General features: G+C 45.6%; 1 protein-coding gene across 6 annotated transcripts in view; it reads left to right on the forward strand.

The window, feature by feature from the left end:
- Window positions 1–25,240, forward strand: part of SLC44A5 (solute carrier family 44 member 5) — a 765,772-nt gene that overhangs the window by 612,483 nt on the left and 128,049 nt on the right. For all 6 annotated transcript variants that reach the window (XM_069232424.1, XM_069232422.1, XM_069232425.1 and 3 more), the window contains exon 12: window positions 9,849–9,948. In XM_069232424.1, coding sequence (XP_069088525.1) covers window positions 9,849–9,948 — 100 coding nt within the window. The remainder of the gene's footprint in view (window positions 1–9,848; window positions 9,949–25,240) is intronic.

Genomic DNA, 25,240 nt, shown 5'->3' on the forward strand with positions numbered 1-25,240 from the left:
ACGGATATCACCTGAGTTGCTAGAGAGAGCAGTTCCATTTATACCTTTCAGAACTGTTCAAGGTTCTACTTGAGATGGTGTGTCTGAGCCGATTAGTGACTCCACTTCCTCAATCAAGAGATTAATCTCCTTGAGTGTACAATTATAGGATTTTGGAGAGTTCTTTAAGTGTTTAGCAGTGTCCTGAAGTAAATCTGCTGCTTTCCATTTGCCAATATTAGAGGGTGATATGCCTACATTCAAATGTTACAATGTCGCTTTTACATCCACAAATAAAAAGGGTTCGAATTGCAGAATTAGTGAGTACAATGTGAACAGATCAACTAGTAAATAAAATTGATCAAAACATTTTGAAACAATACCACATAATGTCTAAATCCATAAAACCTGTTGCATTAAGACTAACTAGAAGAACTGGGGAAATAGTAGGACAATCTTAGCGAGGCCCACGTTACATGTACCTTGGCAGCCCAAGCCCTGATGGTTCATTCAAGAGGGGGGACTCAGCCCAGCCTCCTCTGGGCTCTGAAGGGTGCCTATGGGGCTCTCCTTGACCCAGGCTTTGCCGGGAGAGGCCTGCATGCATCCTGTGCAGTGGTACTGCAGTGTGCTTAAATAGCACTGAATGGGCTCAGGTGTTAGTCGAGATGAATTGTGGGGCTTGCAGTCCCCAGCGGCAGCAGCCACAGCAGCTTCTCAGAGATGTGACTCTGATCTTGGACAGATTCTGGTAGTTTCCCTGAGCTGTAGCAACCAGAAAGAGCAAGAGTGTTGCCCTAATAGCAGGAAAAGCGACAAGCTCAGCCCTCATGCAGTGGGACTGCAGCATGCTTAAATAGCGCTGATTGGGCTCAGATGTTAGTAGAGAGGCAGCATCCACAGCAGCTTTCCAGAGATGTGCCTCCAATCTTGGCCATCAGATTCCCCCAGCTGTGATGACCAGAAAGAGCAAGAGTTACATCTCAATAGTAGGGAAAGTGGCAAGTGAAGCCCCTATACAGTAGGACTGCAGTGCACTTAAATAGTGCTGATTGGTCTCAGGTGTTAGCAGAGAGGAATTGTAGGGCTAGCAGTCCCCTGCAGCAGTGTCCACAGCAGCTTCCCAGAGATGTGACTCTGATCTTGGCCAAATGATGATTGGTTCCTGCAGCTGTAGCAACCAGAAAGAGCAAGAGTCTCAGACCAATAACTGGAAAAGCGGCAAGCATAGCACCACACAGCGGGACTTCAGCATGCTTAAATAGTGCTGACTGGGCTCAGGTGTTAGCAGACATGAATTATAAGGATAACACTCCCCAGCGGCAGCTGCCACGGCAGCTTCCCAGAGATGTGCCTCTGACCTTGGCAGAACAATGTAGGTTCACCCAGCGGTAGTGACCAGAAAGAGCAAGAGCCTCGCCCTAATAGTAGGGAAAGCGTGAAGCGCAGTCCCTACACAGCAGGACTGCAGGGCACTTAAATAGCGCTGATTGCGCTCAGGTGTTAACCAAAAGGAACAGTGAGGAGTGCAGTGCCCAGCGGCAGTGTCTACAGCAGCTTCCCAGAGATGTGCCTCTGATCTTGGCCAAACAATGGTATGTTCTCCCAGCTGTAGTGACCAGAAAGAGCAATAGTCTGGCCCCAATAGCAAGAAAAGTGGCAAGATATTGTGATGCTAGACCTTTTTGCCTCAATGTCTTATGGTGTGTCTGGGTTTTGTGCAAGAATGGAGGAGACACAGATGAAACAACTCCCAGGAACTCTGAACCCGGCTCTATTGTCCAATCCTCCAGATGAGATGGAAGCTGCGGGTACTCTGGAAAAGGAAGAGTCTGTGTTTTAAAGAGGTCATTGTTATAGTTGGACGGTTGCACACCCAATTTCACATGTCCTGCTAGTGAAAAACTCATAAAGTCGTGCTTCGCTATTGCAAGCCCTATCTCTGCTGGAGCAGTGCTCTTCCATGTCCCACTAATATTTCAAAGGGCAGCCTCCAGCACACAAAAAAACAAAGGGACTTGACACCAGCCATTTGCCAGCACAGATTACTTGGAGCCTGGGCAGGGGATGGAAGGAACTTTCCAGAACCGGATATGTGGGTAGTATAGGGAGTCCCACCCACATCAAATGCTAGCAGCCAGTATACAATTTTGACCTCTTGAACTATATATCAGATCAGATCAACTCTGGACCTGTGGAAAACTCAGAAGAAGAACTGCCCTGCTGGCTGAGGAAGAAAGCTTGGTCCTGCTCCTTGAATCCAGGACGACCAGAGTGAATCCAGCCACTAGCTGACTGACATCCTGTTCTCAGCTACAGGGACACAACAAGGCCAGAGGCCACTCTGTAACCGCCCAGCTGACCTGCTGCAACTGGACCTGCAAGTGGACCTACCTGAGCCCTGCTGGTCTCTGCTAGAATGAGTCCCTGTTCCCCACAAGGTGCCTCCCCAGGTCCTCAGCCCTTAACTGGCATTAGGGAGCACTCCTCTTCCCTGAAGTTTTGGGCTCTTTGAAACTGCTAAGGGCCCATTTGCGCCAAGAATCTACCACCCATGACGACTGCCAATGCGAAGCTCTGGTGAACCTGACTCTCAGCGCTACAGCACCCACCAGTGACAACCTGCAATGCAAGATCTTCACTTCATACTACAGCAACAGCCCAAGATGACGCCAACACGAAGTTCCAGCATCAACCATCTGCAATGTAGAATGGATCTTCACGCTACAGCGATGACAACCCATGAAGCCAGGTCTGCTATTTGCGCTACAACGATGAGCATTTGTGACACTTTCCATGCTCCTTGTGGCCTCCTCCATTGCAAACTGGATGCTTTGTGTCAGATTTCGAGAAGGTAATTTTATCAGTGGGACTAACCTGCTGCATTTATACAGCCTGCACCCCATCGTGTTTGGCCTGAGCTTGTAACTTTCTCCTGGTCTAGCACAACCAGATTATCACAAGTGACCTTCGTGCTTTTACGTGCTATATTTACCCAAAACTTTGAAATTTCATATATCCGGTTCTACCGATTGGATTTTTGTCCTTCTGGTATCATCTTATTTTTTAAGATGTACTCTAGTTTTCTGAATTAGTGTAGGATTTTTCCCTGTGTTGTGTTTTCACATTAGTACTGTTTGTGTGCTGCTTAAATGCTTACCATATTCCCTCGAAGTTATGTCTGACTGCTTTTGTGCCAAGCTAACAGAGGGTTAAGCAGATGTCAGTAACCTTTGTGGTTCAACCAGGTTGTTGCTTGAGAAGAGTCTTCACCCACCTCAATCAAAAAACACATTTCCTACACAATTCACCAACATAGACTTGAAAATTATTTCCTCAAATTCAAGAGGAACACACCTCCTTATTCATACCTATGGCTAGATTTATATTCTAAATTTTGGTTCACTGGCACATGCTTAATGACTGTTAATGCTGATCCCTTGGGTCATGTAGGTAAGAGAAGCCGCTTGCTACTGACTACAGAATGACACATGCTCAACTGTGGATTTTCACAAATCAAGTCATTGTCATTGTTATATGATGCCCACTGCCACATAGCAGCAGATGTCAGCAGCCCTTATCAGTAGGACTGTACAGTATGCTGCATTGTCTCCAAAGTACTCCTGGGTTGCCATGCAATGATATGTAGCACTTCACAAAGACCAAATAAGTAACTATCACATAAAATGCAGAAATCTCTCAATACGGTGAGCTATCCCAATTCATGGCCACATCCCCTGGATGTCCTTCCCTTCTATTGTATATATTTATGGCAGAAATACAGTAGTCAACATGTAATAAACCATAGAAGTGCATAATGAACATCCTGGATTGGGAAAAAAAAACAGTAGAAATGAAAAGATCATCATTGGCATCCACCCAGGGCTGAGTCTTGACAGCTAACTGTTAATCATCTCCTGCTGGACTGCAGAGGTAGCTTCAGATCACCCTACAGCACTGAGACCTCGACCTTAAACATCATAGATGATACCCTCTTGATTCTAGAGGAAGATGACCCTGGCCTCCTGATATTGCTGAATATCTCTGCTGCCTTCGACATAGTTGATCATCCCATCCTCATACACGTCCTATAGTCTTGAATGGGATTCACTAGTATGGACACCTCCAGGTCACAAAAGTTCCCTATCTCCTGTGGAGTCACTAAGGGCCTCATTCCGACCCTGGCGGTCATAGACTGCCAGGGTGGAGGCCGGAGGTAGCACCGCCAACAGGCTGGCGGTGCTACATGGGCAATTCTGACCGCGGCGGAAAAGCCGCGGTCAGAAAAGGGCAACCGGCGGTTTCCCGCCGGTTTACCCCTGCCCAAGGGAATCCTCCATGGCGGCGCTGCTTGCAGCGCCGCCATGGGGATTCCGACCCCCTTCCTGCCATCCACAACCGCCAGGAACAGGATGGCGGGAACGGGTGTCGTGGGGCCCCTGCACTGCCCATGCCACTGGCATGGGCTGTGCAGGGGCCCCCTAACAGGGCCCCATTAAGATTTTCAGTGTCTGCCTTGCAGACACTGAAAATCGCGACGGGTGCCACTGCACCCGTCGCACCCCTTCAACTCTGCCAGCTCCATTCGGAGCCGGCTTCATTGCTGAAGGGGCTTTCCCGCTGGGCCGGCGGGCGGCCTTCTGGCGGTCGCCCGCCGGCCCAGCGGGAAAGTCGGAATGACCGTCGCGGTCTGTTGACCGCAGAGCGGTCTTCCGACGGGGTTACTTTGGCGGGCGGCCTCCGCCGCCCGCCAAAGTCAGAATGACCCCCTAAGTGTTTCCATTTCCTCATCCTCAATCTTTACATGGAGCCATTTGGAGCACTACTCACAGGTAACAGCGCCATGCTTCACCAGTATGCAGATGAAACACAATTCAGCATGAAAGGCTCCCTCATCAGACATCCAATACTTCAGACACTGATTGCACATCATCCGGACATGGATGGCCAGCACTTTCCTGAAGCTCAACCCACCAACACAAAATTGCGATTATTTACCAAGAACAAGAAACAGCCATAAACAGAACATCAATAACTCATTGACATTAGGCTTCAAAGCTGTGAACCCCATTTTTTGCAGAATGTCAATCCTCTTCGAGTCAACCTGGACACTAACCTCACTCCCAAGAGACACATTACCAAATAACAGGAATACTGCCATGGTTCCAATTCCCTCTTAGAAATAAAGTCAAATCATTTTTTCCAGAAAGCAACTTCCGAAATGCAGTTCAAACCCTCATACCCTTTCACCTGGATGGTGCTAATGTCCTGCTCCATTGCCTCCTAGACTCCACGCTGGCATCTCTTAAGGGTATCCTGCACATCGCAGCACATCTCTTCCGGACCTTAAGGAATATGATCACGTCACCCTTATCCTGATGAAACTCTATTTGCTCCCCTTGCCGGTACACACCAGAAAACCAGCTGCATAATTTACAAAGCCATTGCAACCAGAACCCCCACTTAACTTGCAGACAAGCTTGCAGACAAGCTCGCAGACAAGCTCGCCATCTCTGGTGTTTCCCGACACACCTGCAGCCAGGACACTGTCAGATTGTAGACTGAGAAGTAGAATAACATCTCCATATCTTATGGGACCACCCATTGCTGCCGCAATTTAGGAAAGTGTTGAGGACTCATCTCTTTAACCCCTTCGCTGCTAGGTCCCCCCACCCCCCTATACTAAGCCTTTTTTGCCTATTTGGGGTAGTTCAAACTTTGGCCACATAACATTTTGTCCACAAAAGCTATCCACACCAAACTTGTGTCCATTTTTTTCCAACATCCTGAAGATTCTTACGGTATGTAGTGTTTGTGGATTCCCCTGGAGGGGACTGAGAAAATGGGTAAAATATAGCTAAATTTTGTTTTTTGGGGGGAAAAATGGGAACAAGTGCTGCAGACGATAGCGTTTGAATTTTTTCCCTGGCATCAATAAATGGTTTGCGGTGCTAAAATCACCATCTTCCCAGCTTTCAGGAACAGGCACTCTTGAATCAGAAAAACATGTTTGCATTTTACTGAGACATAATCCATTTTTCCTATTTGTTGTGCTTTCAACCTCCTTCCAGTTAGTGGCTGAAATGGGTATGCAACCAATGGTGGATCCCACAACGCTATACATTTTTGTTAGGGTAGACAACATTTTGAATTCAGCGAGGGGTGATTTGTGTGGATCCATCAATGATTTCCTGTAGAAAGTAACATTTGAAATAAAAAAAGTATTGAAAAAAGTATTGAAGTTGAGTTGAAAAAAAAACAGCCATTTGTGTCTGCGTTTTCATCTGTAACTTTTTCTAACTATGGCAGAGATTTGAAAGCAATATACTTTTACATCTGCTGGACCTTTCAAGTTACAGGTTTACAGGTATATATAGGGCTTATAGTTTCACAAAGAATCTGAGGAACCCAGAGCCAATTACTGAGCCGCACCTTCCAATGTTTTTTAATTGTGTACCGGGTATACAGCAATTCATTTGGTAAAATATAAATAGTGAAAAGTAGATATCAAGGAAACCAATGTATTTCTGTAATGGGCACTAGATATGGAGTTTAGAAGCACATCTCTGAATTTGTGGGTCCCCATAATAGAATGTGAATTAGAGGGTATTTCTCAAATTTACTTATTTATTACACATTGTCTTACATCTCGAAGGTGCAAAAGCAGAGAAGTACAATTGTTAATAATACGTGTTCTACTATTCTGTGTTCCGCTGTCTCCCAATAAAAATGGCACTTCACTTGTGTGGAAGGCCTGGTGCGGATGACAGGAAATGGGCCAAAACGCAACATGGATACATCAATTTTTTTCTAAGCAAAACGGACAATGGTAGGTTCCCCAGACTCGTTTTTTGCAAAGTGGGTAGCTGTGGTGTTTGGGCCCTATCTCAGCTGGCACCAAGAGAAAACTACTAAACCTGTACATTTCTTAAAACTAGACACCTAGGGAAATCCAGAATGGGAAGACTTGCATGGCTGTCAATAGTCTGTGTTACCCTGAATCCCTTGCAAACCTCAAACTGTGACTAAAAACACATTTTCCTCACATTTCTGTGCTGGAATGTTCTTGAATCTGCACAGAGCCAGAAGCCTCCTTCTGCCCAGCATTCTCCTACGTCTGCTGATGAAAATGGTACCTCACTTGGGTGGGTAGACCTAGTGCCGGCCACAGGAAACGACCCAAATTGCAACATGGATACTTTTCTACTCAAAACTAACCCATTTTTTGCAAATTTGGTAGCTGTCGTTTTTAGGCCCTAACTCACCCAGCACCTAGGGAAACCTAGCAAACCCGTATATTTTTGAAAACTAGACACTTCAGGGAGGGATGACCTGCATGGACCCCATGAGGTTTGTTTTACCCACAATGTCCTGTAAATCTCATACTTGGCCTGAAATCATACATTTTTATTACATTTCTGTGATGGAAACTTCTGGAATCCGCAGGAATTTACAGAGTTCCTGCCACCCAGCATTGACCCACTTGTGCTGATAAAAATGCTGCACAATTTGTGTGGCTGGGCCTACATATCAAACCAGGGACATTGGAGCCCTTGCATGGGGATTCCTATTGACATTGGTTGGATCAATTCCTGTTGCTGGCACTAGGCCCAACCACACAAATGTGCAGCATTTTTATCAGCAGAAGTGGAACAATGCTGGGTGGTAGGAATTTTGTGGATTCCTGCGGATTCCAGAAGTTTCCATCACAGAAACGTGAGGAAACATGCATGTTTTTAGTCAACATTTCAGGTTAGCAGGGCATTGCGGGTAAGTAAATGGTGTGGGATTGATGCGGAGCACACAACCTTGGACTCTCCCTGTTATCTAGTTTTCAGAACTGTCTGGGTCCAGTAGGTTTTTCCCAGGTGGCAGCCTATCCAAGCCCAAAAAGTGCAGCTGTTCACCATTGCAAGTAGGATGATACTGGGAGTTAGCTAATCTCTCCTGGCTTAATTTGTAAAAACAACACCCAACCAACTCAAATATCCTCCTGCTTGCCATTTGGGGTGAAATGCTTTAGTCCGCAGGGGAGCAGAAAGACCATTTTCTCATGTTTGAAGGGGTGGGGGCATGGCCATGCCCATACTGGGCAGCTCCCCCCCCTACAAAAACTTAATCCATGGTGTCTAGTGCGCTTTCTGCCCCATCAGAGGGGCAGATGGGGTATTTGCTCCCATCTTCCCCTCTAAGGGGGGAGAAAGGCTGTTTCCTTATTACGGGGGGCATGACCACACCCTTGCTGGGAAGCCCCCACTGATACAAATAAGAACAAAAGTGATCCCTGGTGTCCAGTGGGCTTTCTACCTCTGCGGGGGTAGGCAGGGGTAATTGCCCTCATCTGCCTCCTGAGGGAAGCAGAAAAACTGTTCCTATTTGTGTCTGGGGGGGACGGCATTGTGGGCAGCCCACTGTCCCTCTTTTATTGAAAACAAAAAATACCTGGTGTGTAGTGGGCTTTGTGCCCCCCCTAGGTGGCAGATTGGGGGTAATAACCCCCATCTCCCCCCGGGAGGGGCGGGCAGAAAGACTGTTCCTATTTGTGTCTGGTTTGGTGGGGGGCACTGGCATGCCCATTGCGGGTAGCCCCCACTCCTCTTTTATTTTAAAAAAATCCCTGGTGTTCAGTGGGCTTTCTGCCCCCTCGGGTAAGATCAAGGGTGAAATCCATCCCCTCCCGTCTGTCTCCCGGGGGGCAGAAAGACTGTTCCTAATTTTGCCTTGGGGGAATTAACATGCCCATTTTTGGCAGCCCTCCTCTTTTATAAAGAACAAAAATCCCTGTTGTCTTGTGGGCATTCTGCACCCCCCGGGGGGCAGAGTGGGGGTAATAACCCCCACCTGCTTCCCAATGGGAGAAGAAAGGCTGAATTGGTCAGGAAATTTGGGGGGGAAAACCCTTGCCCAAAGGGCCACATCCCCCTCCCTGGTGTCCTTTTGGTGGATTCCTGCTTTGGACCCACCACTGAAGGGTACCATTGGAGAAAGTAGATTCTCCCCTTTCCAATGATACCTCTCCTGTATGCCTAGGTGCTCAGGGTGCTGAGATAGCCCACCAAGCACCTAGGCAGTAAATGTGAAATGAGCCGATTGGCTGATTTTAAATTTGGTTTTCAGTGAAATGACATCAGCGAGCCACGTGCGTTGCTTGTCATTTCACTTAAAACCAAAAAACAGAGCCTGGAACTGGGAAAGCTCGTCCCGAGCTCCTAAGGCAGTTTTTACAACAAAAAAAATCCCTCTGCTCTAAAAAGCAGAGGGATTTGGCGCTCATGTGATGAGGACAGAATGGTTCCGTCCTCAGCACTTGAGTCCCGGTGCACATGACCGAACCATTCCGTCATGTGCACCAAAGGGGCTAAAGAATACTACGGTGCAGTACATTAACTCTCCATAATCACACTTCCTCCCCTATTACTGTTTGATAGTTTGTTTGCGTTTGTCCATGCACAGTGCTCAGCTGCCTTTTGGCTCTATTTACACTGTAGAACACCATATACTTTTATACTTTCAAAGCCTACATCTCTTGCACGTCATACATGCTGGCACAACTGTTCTGAAGCTAGCTAGAATTCTTAACGTCCTCTGTAAGTTGTTTAATGGTTGGCACATTCTGTGTGTAAAATGATTATTAAAACATCCTTATAAACAGAGTGACTTTAATTCTGAATAAACTAGCTGGAAAATGTGTTTTTTTTCACCAGATTAGATGTGGGGGACAGGTGTGGTGGTTATCATGTGATATTTTAAAAGCAAGCCTTCTAAGTGGTAGGATGGCAAATTCTGATTGGTGTGCTGTTGTTAACATCAAGAAAGCTGTGCAACATGATCTTTGCTTTCCCCATAAGACCTATTGTTTTTCTTCTCAGTGATAATCCTCTGCATCGTTGAAGTCATTATCATATTGATGCTCATCTTTCTTAGAAACAGAATTCGCATTGCCATAGCACTTTTGAAAGAAGGCAGCAGGTAAGGCCGAAATCATGTTTTTTAAAACCATGTTCCATATGGATTGCGATGCAACCTTTTCCCATTAAAGTAAAAACAAAATGAGGAGATGCGTAACATATTTCAATTTTGGGCTATGGATGGCAAAACAATGTCTTTTCATCCTTAAGGTCTACAATTATTTCTATCTTAATTAGAGGTCCGCCCAACACCCGGCAAATCAGCCCTTCTTACTGCGTTAACTTCACTCAAATATATTGAGGTTGCAAGTTTGGTAACTTTCATTATGTAAGATGGTTAATATCCTGTTCTATACATGATGGTTAGGTCTTTATCTCTCCATGAGTCCTGAAGAGGCCCGTATGTAAAAGGGCCGAAACGCGTCGACCTTTAGACAAGGAGGTTGCAATAAAAATAGTTAACGTATGGACTTGGATTAGAGCTCACATCTTTCCTATAATAAGTACTTAAGGAAAGCAGAAATATTTGATGTGATAGCTTTGGGAACCATCTCTTTCATGTGGATGACCGTCTCAATACATTTTGACAACCACATTTCCAAATAATTGTGGAGATCGATGAAAACAGTGTCTGTATATGTGTGTACATTTGTATATATGTTTCTGTAAATAACTGTGATGTAAGTCTATTTGGACAGTCTACATATAATGTTTGTTTGTCGCTTGGGTTTTATGTCCAAAAAATGAAGAGAATTACTTTGTTGTAATTAAAGTACATTGCCAATGATCAATTTAGAAGTTCATTGTGAGTAATTCAATATTTGGATCTGTCCCACTATTGTACCAATTTTGTCTTTGGAGTATATTTATTCTAACCAGGTATAGTAGGGTTATTAGGGTAGACCCCTTGTCTTGCTTTATATGATTATTGAGAAACATGGCACGTGGTTAGTTCCTCCTTACATTTGTGCTGCTTTCTGTGTTGGTTCTAGGCAGCTCACAATGCACTAACACAGGGAGAGACCAGAAATATCTTTGTAAATATAGTGCATTTCTGCTCTCTCCCTTTCACGCAATGCAGTAGAGCAAGTTCATTTTATGGACTGCATTGCATGAGAGAATAGTGAATGATCCTCCAAGTGTTACGGAATGTTTATTATCTGAGAATGCCTTTGCATCTGAATCTGTCCTCAGATCATAGACCTCAGGTGGCATTCCAGCTGTTGAGGCTGCAAATTGGGTTCTTCTAGTGCACCCAGTGGCACCTTTCATTAATGCCTTAACAGGATATCTTCGCATTTCATTGTCCAGACTACCACTGTGCTGAATAACCTGTGTCAATAGGCCAGTAGCCCTATTTTCTTTTCTAACACCAAAAAGACACCAACTACTCCCTTCAGTAGACATATATAAAGACAAACTACTGAGTTTTTTTGTTTGTCTACTGGCCAAACACCCCTGGTTGGTGCAGGACTTGCTCTTCGGTTCTTTAAAAGCGTTGTTTCCTTTCTAAAACTACATATTATAACTTGTTCTTGGTTTAAACCCTGGAGCAGGGCACAGGGTGCATCTATATAACAGTGCCACTCCGCCTCCACGGGTGGGCCAGTTGTGTAACTTACCTTCACTGAATTCATTGCCATGTAGGTTGGATCAGTGTTTTCCCTCTTCGTAATCTATGGATTGTTGCAGGCTGAATATGTATTGAGCAAGAGTCCTAATGATTGACAGCACATTTGCTGTGTTGGAGCTATGCCCACGAGGAAAACAAGGCTGCAAGACCTCTGTGTGATGTGCATCCATGCCACGTTTGGCTATATAATACAGTTTGGATTTGTGCAACCACCATGACTGATCACAAAGGCTGGGGGCAGAGAAGAAGGAACAATAAAGTTTTCGACATCCGCAGGTCGGCAATCAAATGGTGATGTCAACAGGAGATCGAAATGAATGAATGGGAAAAAAAACATGTTAGCCACATAGAAGAGGTGCCGTCCCTCACCACTGCAGCATGAAGTGTGTCCTTGACATGAGGTGTCAACTCAACCTAGTGTGGGGTTCAGTTTCCTTCTGTGCCATTGCGCCCCTTAGCCCGAGGTTGGCAGTGGACTCAAGATGTGATTCCTGGCGAATATCACGAGGATTATGTCCCTAATTTAAAGTCTGTCCTATGACAAAGTTTCATCAAACAAGAGAATATAAAAACGTTTTATATTAAATATTCAGAGGTGTTGTCTTAAGGGTAACGGTGATATTGAAGTTTGGATTCAGCTTTAAAGAGAGCCTGGGGGGGGGAGTCAAGAGTTTGTATTGTCATTTTATTCCTTCCCTGCACCTGTTGTCTGCTCCTTGCCCAGACATAGTAAAGCACTGGGACAGAAGTCATTTGACGATCTGAGCACAGAGGAGTTATTGGCCTTGCTGCAACCCCGGTTGTGGGAACCATCTTTTTGGCTTTGGCTATGATACCCGATCGTGTTGAGCGTTAGCCACTTTTTAAGTTCCTAAGTCAAGGAGCACGATGGTAAAGGACTGTATTCTATTTCTTTTTTTCTGTGTCTATTTTTTTGTTGTTGGTGTGATCTACCTCTGCTGAATTGAACTCAAGGTCTACTCCTGCAATAAATTAATATCTATAGATACTGCTCACTTGAAGGTCTTATTCCTTGAAATTATCTTGCATAAGATCTATGTTTTCATTGAATTGTATCGTGTCTGTTCAAAACAAATGTAATCTACTCCGAGCTCAGGGGATTCTCCTTCAGGAAAATGCTCTCTCCCTCTCTCCATATTTTGGTTGAGTGAAGTTAGAAGAGAGTACTATATTTAATATTTTGTCATGCCAGATGCCTGTGGCACAAAGGTTGCTCAGATCATCCTGATATGATTGCACCCTTCTAGGCTATATTCATATATTGCATGCAAGTAATGTAAATGCAGAAGAGAGTCATATCAAATTTATAAGTGACCACAGGAAAATGAGTATGCTCAAATCAGTGAAAATGACAGTTTACAGGCCCAGCCTAATCAGTGGCCTTTTCTTAACAGTTCATAGATTGTGCACGATACTTTGTTTTGCCATAAATGGTATTTGAGCTTCACATCGAAGCTCTCCTGAGTTTGTGTCTGATATTTTGCCTTTCACTGTCAGAAAATATCTGTACAACACCCATCAATTATTAGTTATTGGGTTTTTATTAGGAATACAGTGGGGTCAGAATTGTTTGAGCTTCAGAACATGGCTGTCAGTTAATCATGCCCATTCTGACCAGAGTTTTAGCCATGTCGACAATCACACCTTGAGTTTTAGCACCACCCACCGTGAATTAAGAAAGTTTACCTACTCTCACAAGAGGTTATTAGTGGGGTATTAATCACAATGTTGATCGTTGTAACCTAAAGCCCCGCCCAAAGTTGGATAGTGGTCATTTAACCTTGCCTTATACATTTTTACAAGGACCGTGATACTGAATTCTCCTGTCTTCTGAACATTCGAATCATGTCATGATGAACAAAACGTCACAAATGTTCATTTTTCATACTGGAATTTATAATAAAAATGTACAAATATTATGGGTTTTACTTGATAGCCATAAAACACCTTGCAATTGGAAACAGAATATAATAAGGACTGTTTGTGTGTTTAAAAAAATATATAAAATAGTTTAATCAAACAAAATGCCTACTCATGGACGGCAACATTCTGTTTGTGAAAGTGCAGAACTGTTCTCTGTAATTATGATCAACATACATTGTCTTGCAAGCAGAACAAAGAAAAATGAGTTCCTTATGAACAGGAATTTGAGTGTTTTATTTTCCAGCAGAGTTATTCATTTATATAGCGTTTTACTAAGTGTCACGACATAGTCCTAATCCACTTTAAACGGTGGTTAATATCATAAATGCCAATTTGACAGCATGCCTGCTGCCGACTGAATTTATAAACCCATCATTAATGTCTGGGAGCTTCTGATTTTGTGAAGAGTATTTCTGAAATACTATAATTTCTTGCGAGCGTTGAACTACTGTAAACTTTCTGTACAGGTGGATAAATATGCGATTTGTTTCTTTCTTGTAAGTGTAGGTTGAACTGATTGTAAAGTGAGTGACTAGGAGCACAGCTAGAAGTTAGACACAGCGATAAAACTGTTGGTTGCGACTTCATTGCTCACGGCATTTCCGACGGATGGCCTTTGCTGGGGCTTCTGTACTTCCACAGTGCAAAACATGCCCTTCCCCTCGAGGTTTTTTCATTTTTTGGTCAAATAAAATCATATATTATTACTGTTAGATTTGTTTCTTTCATTTGATTGTCTGTGTAGTTGAAGTTGCCTCTAACAAATGTTAGCTACTTAGGATGCAAAATATCATGTTGTGCTTTTTACCCACTTTTACTGGGTGGTGCTGAGAAAGGGGATTCATTCGTCGTTTGTTCCGGGATTCGGGAAGTCATTACCTGAGTGCGCCTTGGTTTTGAAGAAGAAGCATTCCACACATGGACGTCGTTTAGGGGTCGCGAGGGGTCGGAACTGCGACCCCAGTCTTGACCCTTATGACTCCTGGCACTGCATTTGCGACCCCTGGCCTCAGAGGCGGCAAAATCATTTCCAGAAACACAGGAGAGCCCGTCCTGATGGAAATTGGGTGGGGCTACAGTCTCCTTGCTTTTTGCCACTTTACCTTACACTAATAGTGAATAATAACTTTTTCACTATTAGTGTAATAAAAATGGAGTACAATTAGCTGGAATATGACATTCCCTAGCAGTTGAGGTACGTAAAAAATGCTTTTAAATGTTGTTGTGTGTATGACTGCCGGTGAGAGTGTGTTTATGTGAGAGTGTGTGCATGTCAATCAATCGATCAAACAATCAAGGATTTGTAAAGCATGGCTAATCACAAATAGGGTCTCAAAGCACTGAATGTAGGCATGCTGCTCAGTTGAAAACCCAGGTCTTGACGTCCTTCTTGAACTGCTTCAGTGATGCGGGCTGCCTGAGCTTGAGGGGAAGTGTGTTCCATGTCTGGGCTGCTGGGTAGGAGAAGGATCTTCCTCCTACTGTACTTTTCCAGATCTTGGGGACGGCTGCAAGGGCGAGCTGGGAGGAATGGAGACATCTGTTGAGTACATAGAAGGTGAGGTGTGGGTGAGTTATGCTGGTCCTATTTTGTGCAGTGCCTTGAAGGTGTGGATCAGGAGTCTGTGTATGATGTGCTTGTTGACTGGGAGCCAGTGTAGGTATCTGAGATGGGAGGAGATTTGGCTGTGTCGGGGATATCCAGGATGAGTCTGGCTGCTGCATTCTGGACTCGTTGTAGTCTTGATTGAAGTTTCTTGGTAATGCCGGGATATAGTGTGTTGCCATAGTCCAGTTTGCTCTTCTTCCCCAAAGTTAATTAGACAATGGAGCAGAATAGATGAGCAGAATCTTATCCTGGCCTTGACGCTAGGCTGGTAGCAAGCCAGGGAACAATTTATCTCAGCCATTGACAGATTTGCTTATGGAGTAAAAACGGCCATTGATCTTCTTGCCCATCTGAGGATATCTTGTCCCCTGGCCAGGAAGAAAGCATCCTCTCCCTGGAATACCAAGGAACTTAAGGACGTACAAAGAATATATAGATGCCAGGAATGCAGATGGAAATTAAATCAAAATCTTGTGGAAAAAGAGAAGCTTAGATCTTTGTTCAGGGATTACATACTGGCGATCAGTAAAGCCAAAACTAACTTCTAAATGCAAAAAATCAAGGAAGCTAAAATTGCCCCCAGAGAACGCTTTAGAGTGGTGCATTCCCTCACTGCTCCAACTGTTCCCCCCGGAATTGGAAAATTCCCAAGCATTCTGTAACAGGTTGCAGACTTTTTAAAAAAATAAAATTATCCAAATCCAAGCTAACTTTGTGCAGCACTCCGGGGTGCTGGACCCTCACGAACTGATAAATGACTTAGAAAGTTACGAAGCCCCTATTCTCATCAATTTCCAGCCTCTGCAGATGGAGAAGATTAAGGAACTGCTGGGGAAAGTTAAGTTCGGATCCCCCAACGATCCTTGTCCTCACCATATACTTAAGCTTGCTCCAAATTTGGTGTCCACGCCACTTGCACCTGTGTAACAGGAGATTTTGAACATTGGAGTGCTTCCACCTTCGTGGAAGGAAGCGATTGTTATTCCTCTGTATAAAAAATCAGGCAGTGCCCCTTACGATCCCAAGAATCTCCGTCCTATAGCCTTGCCACCCTTTCAGGCAAAAATTGTGAAAAGTACATTAATATGCAATTGGCTCAATTCTTACAAGGTACAGGTTGCTTAGATCCCTCTCAACATGACTTTAGGAAAGCACATAGCACTGAATCTACCTTTATCACCACATCAGACTCTATCTGTAGACTGTTTGATAAAGGGGATGGAGCTGTTTTAGTGCTATTGGATTTGTCTGCTGCGTTTGATACCATTTCGCTGCATCTGACGGTACAATGCCTTCATCAAGCGGGAGTCAGAGAGAAAGCCTGAAGTATTCTGAAGTCCTTTCTGTGTGAGAGATCCACCATAGTGAGCTGTGTTGACTTCAGAGCTGCCCTGTTCCAATTACCCTGTGGGGTTCCTCAGGGCTCCTCTCTTAGTCCCACTTTGTTTAATCTTTATATGGCCCCTCTGGCCAAATTTATCCACTCTTTCGGCTTTTTGGCTGCCTCCTATGCACATGACACTCAGCTCATCATTCCTGTTAATAAGAACTGGGAGGAGGTGGCTGGCAGATTCCATCACTGTCTGAGCGAGATTAACAATTGGATGTGCCATAATTGGCTTACAATGAATGGTGGTAAAATGGAGATCCTATTTTTTGGCTCCAGCAGTGATCTGTGGAGCTCTTGTTGGGGGCTGCAATCTTGCCGTGACCTGCCAGTTCCCATAGCATCGACTAGAAACCTTTGGATTGTGTTCGACAATCGTTCAAGCTCCAGGTAAATTTGACCACTAAGGCTTGTTATTGGATTTTAAAAACCTTGAAGCCAATCTTTTCTTATCTCCTGAGGGAACTTAGAATTACAGTGTCTCTGGCCTTGGTGATCTGTAAACTAGATTACTTCAATGCACTGATGTTGAATATCGATAAAGACTGTCTTGACAAATTGCATCTGATTCAGAACACCGCTGCCCGCTTGGTATTGGATCTTTCTCTCTTGGCTTTGGCCAGCGGCAACTTGAGACAATTGCATTGGTTACCTGTTGAGAAGCGTATTTCGTTTAAGGCCCATTGTCTGGCTCATAAAGCACTTCACTCAGAAGGCTCCGAGTAGCTTTGTTCATCTTTACAATGGTATTTTCCAGGTCGTCAGCTTAGATCTTCTGGTCTCCACTTCATCTTGGTCCCCCAGAGCCGTAAGGCTAAGTTGGGTGACAAAGCTTTCTCAGTGGCAGTTGCCAAACGCTGGAATACCCTCCCGCTGTCTTTTAGGAAGGACGATAACCTCCTGTCCTTTAGGAAGCAGCTAAATACTTGGCTTTTTCCCAGTTAATCTCCTTCAGTTCTAGGCAGCTATCTGCCACCTACTTATGCTTTCCTCACTGTTACTTATCTGCTGCTCAGCGCTTCGATGATACGCCCCGAATGTGCTGTACAAATGCTAATACATACATACATACAATCATACATACATGAGTGCGTGGATTACTATCTTCCTCGTGTCGAGGGGAATCCATTTGAAAATGATGGAGATGGCGGATGTGGAAGCTTGATGAGGAGACAGCATTAACTTGGTGGGTCATCGATAGAGTGCAGTCCAGGATGATGCCCAGGTTGCGCGCATGGTCCGTGGGACCCACCAGGAGTCCTGACTGCTCTCATTCCATTGTGGACAGGGACAGGATCAGTTGGATGTCACCAGCGTAGGAGACTATGTTTAGATCATGATGTCTGGTGATCTTAGTGAGTGGAGCCATGTAGATGTTAAAAAGCTTCAGGCTGATTGAGGATCCTTGGGTCACTCCACAGCAAGTGTCTTTAGGTTCTGATGTGAACAGAGGTAGTCTGCCTCTCTGTGTTTTTCCAGAGAGGAAGGACCTGATCCTGTTCAGGGCTTTGTCTCGGATGCCAGAATTGTGCAGCCTGTTGCAGAGGGTGGAGCAGGAGACTGTGTCAGATGCAGCAGAGAGGTCGAGGAGGATGAGTGCTGCAGTGCCTCCGTGTTCCAGTATGATGCGTATGTCACCTGTGGTTGCTAAGGGTGTGGTTTCAGTGCTGTGGTTGCTTCTGAAACCGGACTGGGAAGGGTCCAGGATGCAGTATGTCTCGAGGAACTCAGGCCCATATTTATACTTTTTTTGCACCACATTTGCATCTTCTTTTGACGCGAAAGCAGCTCAAACTTACAAAATATAAAATATAAAATATAATTGTATTTTCTAAGTTTGCACTGATTTTTCATCAAAAAATGCCGCAAATGCGGCGCAAAATAAGTATAAATATTGGCCTCACTGAGTTGCTTGTTGTCGGCCTTCTCTGTTACCTTGGCTGGGAAAGAGGCAAGAGATGGGTCTGTTGTTCTTCAGCTCCCTAGGGTCGGTGGTTTCTTGAGTAGCCGGCTGATTTCGGTGTGTTTCCAGTCTGAGGGGAATGTGGCGGTCTTGAAGGATAGGTTGATGGTTCGGCAGAGCTCCGGTGCCATTGGAGGCGCTGGCCATGTTGAGGATGTGATGAGTGCATGGATCAGAGGGTGCTCCAGAGTGGATGGAGTTCATCAGTCTTTGGGTGTCCTCTATGGTGATGGGGTCCAGGAGTTCAGTATCTGATGGGGTGCAAGGTCCGTGGTGGTGAGCGGTGCTGGCAGGTTTTGGTTCCTGAAGCCTTTATTGATGTCCTGGATCTTACCGTGAAAGAAGGTGGCGAGGTCTTGGGAGGGAGGGATGAATGAGGTGTCTGCCCCGGGGTTCGTGAAATCTTTGACAATGGCGAAGAGCTCTTTGCTGTTGTGAGTGCTGGTGTTAAGGTCTGCTTGAAAGGTGGCTTTTTTGGCAGTTCTGATGTTGTAGTGGTCCGTGGTGACTGCTATTTTGTAGGCTGTGCGGTCTTCGTGGATTTGCTGAGCCTCCATTTACGTTCCAGTCGTCTGTAGGTGTGTTTGAATTCCTGTAGGTCTGGTGTAAACCGCTTGGGTGTTTTGCTCTGTCAATGCCTTGCTGCTTTCCTCAGGGGGGGCTACGATGTCGGCGCAGTTTGAGGGCCAGCGGTGTAGGTTGCCTGCGGCTTCATTAGCATCCATTGCATCCGAAGGGAGGGAGTGGTTGAGAGCGTTGGTGAGCTTTGTTCAGAGCTGCCCTGTTCCAATTACCCTGTGGGGTTCCTCAGGGCTCCTCTCTTAGTCCCACTTTGTTTAATCTTTATATGGCCCCTCTGGCCAAATTTATCCACTCTTTCGGCTTTTTGGCTGCCTCCTATGCACATGACACTCAGCTCATCATTCCTGTTAATAAGAACTGGGAGGAGGTGGCTGGCAGATTCCATCACTGTATGAGCGAGATTAACAATTGGATGTGCCATAATTGGCTTACAATGAATGGTGGTAAAATGGAGATCCTATTTTTTGGCTCCAGCAGTGATCTGTGGAGCTCTTGTTGGGGGCTGCAATCTTGCCGTGACCTGCCAGTTCCCATAGCATCGACTAGAAACCTTTGGATTGTGTTCGACAATCGTTCAAGCTCCAGGTAAATTTGACCACTAAGGCTTGTTATTGGATTTTAAAAACCTTGAAGCCAATCTTTTCTTATCTCCTGAGGGAACTTAGAATTACAGTGTCTCTGGCCTTGGTGATCTGTAAACTAGATTACTTCAATGCACTGATGTTGAATATCGATAAAGACTGTCTTGACAAATTGCATCTGATTCAGAACACCGCTGCCCGCTTGGTATTGGATCTTTCTCTCTTGGCTTTGGCCAGCGGCAACTTGAGACAATTGCATTGGTTACCTGTTGAGAAGCGTATTTCGTTTAAGGCCCATTGTCTGGCTCATAAAGCACTTCACTCAGAAGGCTCCGAGTAGCTTTGTTCATCTTTACAATGGTATTTTCCAGGTCGTCAGCTTAGATCTTCTGGTCTCCACTTCATCTTGGTCCCCCAGAGCCGTAAGGCTAAGTTGGGTGACAAAGCTTTCTCAGTGGCAGTTGCCAAACGCTGGAATACCCTCCCGCTGTCTTTTAGGAAGGACGATAACCTCCTGTCCTTTAGGAAGCAGCTAAATACTTGGCTTTTTCCCAGTTAATCTCCTTCAGTTCTAGGCAGCTATCTGCCACCTACTTATGCTTTCCTCACTGTTACTTATCTGCTGCTCAGCGCTTCGATGATACGCCCCGAATGTGCTGTACAAATGCTAATACATACATACATACAATCATACATACATGAGTGCGTGGATTACTATCTTCCTCGTGTCGAGGGGAATCCATTTGAAAATGATGGAGATGGCGGATGTGGAAGCTTGATGAGGAGACAGCATTAACTTGGTGGGTCATCGATAGAGTGCAGTCCAGGATGATGCCCAGGTTGCGCGCATGGTCCGTGGGACCCACCATGAGTCCTGACTGCTCTCATTCCATTGTGGACAGGGACAGGATCAGTTGGATGTCACCAGCGTAGGAGACTATGTTTAGATCATGATGTCTGGTGATCTTAGTGAGTGGAGCCATGTAGATGTTAAAAAGCTTCAGGCTGATTGAGGATCCTTGGGTCACTCCACAGCAAGTGTCTTTAGGTTCTGATGTGAACAGAGGTAGTCTGCCTCTCTGTGTTTTTCCAGAGAGGAAGGACCTGATCCTGTTCAGGGCTTTGTCTCGGATGCCAGAATCGTGCAGCCTGTTGTAGAGGGTGGAGCAGGAGACTGTGTCAGATGCAGCAGAGAGGTCGAGGAGGATGAGTGCTGCAGTGCCTCCGTGTTCCAGTATGATGCGTATGTCACCTGTGGTTGCTAAGGGTGTGGTTTCAGTGCTGTGGTTGCTTCTGAAACCGGACTGGGAAGGGTCCAGGATGCAGTATGTCTCGAGGAACTCAGGCCCATATTTATACTTTTTTTGCACCACATTTGCATCTTCTTTTGACGCGAAAGCAGCTCAAACTTACAAAATATAAAATATAAAATATAATTGTATTTTCTAAGTTTGCACTGATTTTTCATCAAAAAATGCCGCAAATGCGGCGCAAAATAAGTATAAATATTGGCCTCACTGAGTTGCTTGTTGTCGGCCTTCTCTGTTACCTTGGCTGGGAAAGAGGCAAGAGATGGGTCTGTTGTTCTTCAGCTCCCTAGGGTCGGTGGTTTCTTGAGTAGCCGGCTGATTTCGGTGTGTTTCCAGTCTGAGGGGAATGTGGAGGTCTTGAAGGATAGGTTGATGGTTCGGCAGAGCTCCGGTGCCATTGGAGGCGCTGGTCATGTTGAGGATGTGATGAGTGCATGGATCAGAGGGTGCTCCAGAGTGGATGGAGTTCATCAGTCTTTGGGTGTCCTCTATGGTGATGGGGTCCAGGAGTTCAGTATCTGATGGGGTGCCAGGTCCGTGGTGGTGAGCGGTGCTGGCAGGTTTTGGTTCCTGAAGCCTTTATTGATGTCCTGGATCTTACCGTGAAAGAAGGTGGCGAGGTCTTGGGAGGGAGGGATGAATGAGGTGTCTGCCCCGGGGTTCGTGAAATCTTTGACAATGGCGAAGAGCTCTTTGCTGTTGTGAGTGCTGGTGTTAAGGTCTGCTTGAAAGGTGGCTTTTTTGGCAGTTCTGATGTTGTAGTGGTCCGTGGTGACTGCTATTTTGTAGGCTGTGCGGTCTTCGTGGATTTGCTGAGCCTCCATTTACGTTCCAGTCGTCTGTAGGTGCGTTTGAATTCCTGTAGGTCTGGTGTAAACCTCTTGGGTGTTTTGCTCTGTCAATGCCTTGCTGCTTTCCTCAGGGGGGGCTACGATGTCGGCGCAGTTTGAGGGCCAGCGGTGTAGGTTGCCTGCGGCTTCATTAGCATCCATTGCATCCGAAGGGAGGGAGTGGTTGAGAGCGTTGGTGAGCTTTGTCTATGACTTTGCCCCAGCATCTGCCAGGGGACGGGGTGTGGTGGCGTGCGGTGTTCACTTTGTGTAGGTAAAGTGGATGCACTTGTGGTCAGTCCAATCTTGTTCGAAGGTGTGGGAGATGGTTATGTTGTCCCCTGCTGAGAAGAGGGGATCGAGAATGTATCCTGCTCTGTGGGTGGGGATGTTGATGAGTTGTTTGAGGCTGAGAGTTGTGACTTTGTCCAGGAGCTTTGAGGTGTTGGGGTCATCGAGGGTATCAAGTTGGAAATTGAGGTTACCGAGTAGGATGTAGTCGGAGGAGGTGAGCGCTTGGGGGGGTGACGAGGTCAGCAATGTCTTTGCAGAACTGGGGTCGGGGTCCGGTTGGCCTGTAGATGAGGGTGCCATGTAGGGAGGTATTTGGATTGGTCTGGATCTTGAAGTGTAGGTGCTCGTGCGTTGACTGAGACTGCAACTCGATGCTGTTAGTAAGGTGGAGATTGTTCTCGTAGATTATGACAGTGCTTCCTCCGAGCTGGTTGGCTCTGTTCTTGTGGATGATTTTGTCCAAATGGCCGTGGCGATGTCTCGGGCAAGGGTGAGAGTGATCCAGGTCTCTGTGAAGAAGGCAACTTCCGGGGCTGTTGAGTCGAGGAAGTCCCAGACTTCTACCGGGTGTTTGACGAGGGAACATGTGTTGAGGAGCATGCACTTGAGGTGGCTGTTCGTGCTTGGTACGGGAACATGGAGTGGTCCTTGGAAGGTGCTGGAGCAGGGGCAGCAACAAAAAAGTCTATGGATGTTCCTGGGGTCAGCTTGGTGATCTTCCCAGGTTGAGGGTGCGTAGAGTTCTGGCGTCAAACTGGCAAAGGGGAGAGAACCAGGGTCCGTGGCTCTGGGCGCGGTCCAGGCGTGGATGGGCGCAGACTGGCTTGCATTTGGCACACCAGCACTGCGGCCACCATTAAGAAGGGAAGGGAAGCAGGTGGTCTGGTCAGCTGAGAGGTGGGAGGGTGGGAAAAGCACTTTGCGGGATGGGGAGGGGGGCTGGGGTGCAGGGGCACCAGGGGTATGAGGAGAGCACAGGAGGGAGAGGAGGCAAGAGGGTAACAAGAAAGAGAGAGAAAAATAAAAACAATGTAAAAACAGAGGTAAAGACAGAAGTATAGAGTAAAGAGAGACAGAGAGAGGCAGAAGATACTTACTTGCAGATGACCACTAGGACACCAGGGATGAGGCGCAGACAGGAGCCTGAGGGTGAAGGAGGGCCTCGAACTAAGTGTCAGGCAGGCTCTCAGTTCTTTCCCAAGGCAGAGGCAGCAGCAGCAGCAACAGCAGGTTGAGCTGGGGAGGGCAACAGACACTACCAGGATGTCAGTGGAGCCGCCCTCTTACAGCGCTGAGGCCGCCATTAAGAAGGGGAGGGAGACGGGGTTCTGGTCAGCTGGGACTCGGGAGGGCGTGAAAAGTGATTCACGGGGGCAGTGGCAGAGGGGCAGCAGCAGCTCAATTATCAAAAAGATCAGACATGTTACGGTAATCAGCATTGCCAGAATGCTAAATAAGATGAACAATTTAATCATGTTAATTGTTGCTGATGTTTTCCTACTCCTATCTGTGCCTAGCACTACATTATGGAGAGCATAGTGAAAATGTCCATCTGCCAGATTAATGGGACAGTCTAAGACCCATGCCTTAGTGTTCAGTGTCTGGAACCAGTACAGATTATCCTCCTCAGCAGGATGGAAGTCGGGATCAGCAAAGCTGCATCGCAGACACACTACACAGGTTCCCTGATAATCCCAGCTGGGATGTGCTCCTCTCAAAGAGCCTCATCACAGAAGCTCTTTTTATAAAAATGTGATGTTCTTATCACTGTGGCAAAGATGCAGAGAAACTCATCTTGTGCTGCCTAAATAAATAAAGTGTTTCCCACTGGACACACCAAGCATGTAAAATAATGACATTCTGTTCCTATATGTGTGACCCTGGAACTATCTGTACAGACTACAGGGCGTCAGTGAAATGCACATACAGCACATTCACACATTCAGCAGAACAGAGTTGTGTGGCAAAAATTACCATGAGAAACCATGTCAGTTTAAGAAGTCAACTCTAAAATGGAAAACACATGCAGGCAATGCCACTGGGGGCTCTAATGTGATGCTGTTGTGGCAGCACTGTGAGCCCCTAAACCTTTAGTGGTCTCCTGCTTTTGTTGGGAATGATGGAAAAAAATATGAAAATGCATTCTATGCCCTGTCTTGCTAGCTTCTTTGTTAGTGGTATTAGCAGATGGTGTAATTAGTGACAAAAGTTGCATCTTACTCATGGCGGCTGCTAGGTAGATCACAAAGGATGGACATCTCTCTAGTTGTTCCTTAACTTCCCAGGCAAAAGTATGGATGTACAATCAGGAAGGGGGTTGTCTTTGCATAATATTAGCATTAGCTGGACTGGACATGTATCACTGAGAACTTTGATACCTTGTTCTCCCAGGAGAAGCAAAATGAGCTTTACTCTCATTGTCTCATGTTTACCAGATCCTATGGCAGTAAATGTCTTCATTTTGTATGATAAACATTTCAAACCTATCTGTGTGTTGCATCTCACTTGAATGCATTTACAAACTGTAATTTTCTTATGTTCCCAGTAAAAAAATGTTTCCTATGTTCAAGCTTTTCACATATTAAGTAAGCGGACAGTATGAAAGATGGAATACCCTTGGTGTTCCTTTATGTTGTCCGTCATCCTGGAACCAGTTAGATATGAAAGCAGAATTCATTTTTATATAGCTCAAACTGGACTAAATGATTTGAATGCCAAATTTATGCATGGGTATTTGGTCCCTGGGCCTGTGGGGTTCTAAATGTCCAAACCCTCCCTATATGTGACCATCTACAGAGTTTACTTTCTGCTTCTCTTGAGCTGCTATCATTCTTTGGAGCTAGCTGGAGGTTTCTGGATTTCTCTTTTTCTATTTCTTGCATATACTCTGGGGTCCTCCAACCTCTGTGCCTTTCCCCCAGTACTAGCCTTTGTGTTTCTGGTTCGGTCTGTGACTTGTGTTGAAATTCTGGTTGACAGGGGTATGCACCCTGATCAAGCAGGAACCAAAATTATAGTCAGGGTAAGTCACAAGCACACCCTAAATTAACCTGTGCTCATCCCTGGTAGCCTGGCACAGAACTATCTAGCTTAACTTAAGAGGCAATGTGTGAAGCATTTGTGCAATACTTCAAACAGGAAACAGTGAAAACAGCACTCAAAAAGATATCAAACCTGATTAGTAAAATAGAACTCAATTAAGTAAATAAAACAAATGATA

This window comes from Pleurodeles waltl, chromosome 4_2, assembly GCF_031143425.1.
Source record: "Pleurodeles waltl isolate 20211129_DDA chromosome 4_2, aPleWal1.hap1.20221129, whole genome shotgun sequence".
NCBI classification, from domain to species: Eukaryota; Metazoa; Chordata; class Amphibia; order Caudata; family Salamandridae; genus Pleurodeles; species Pleurodeles waltl.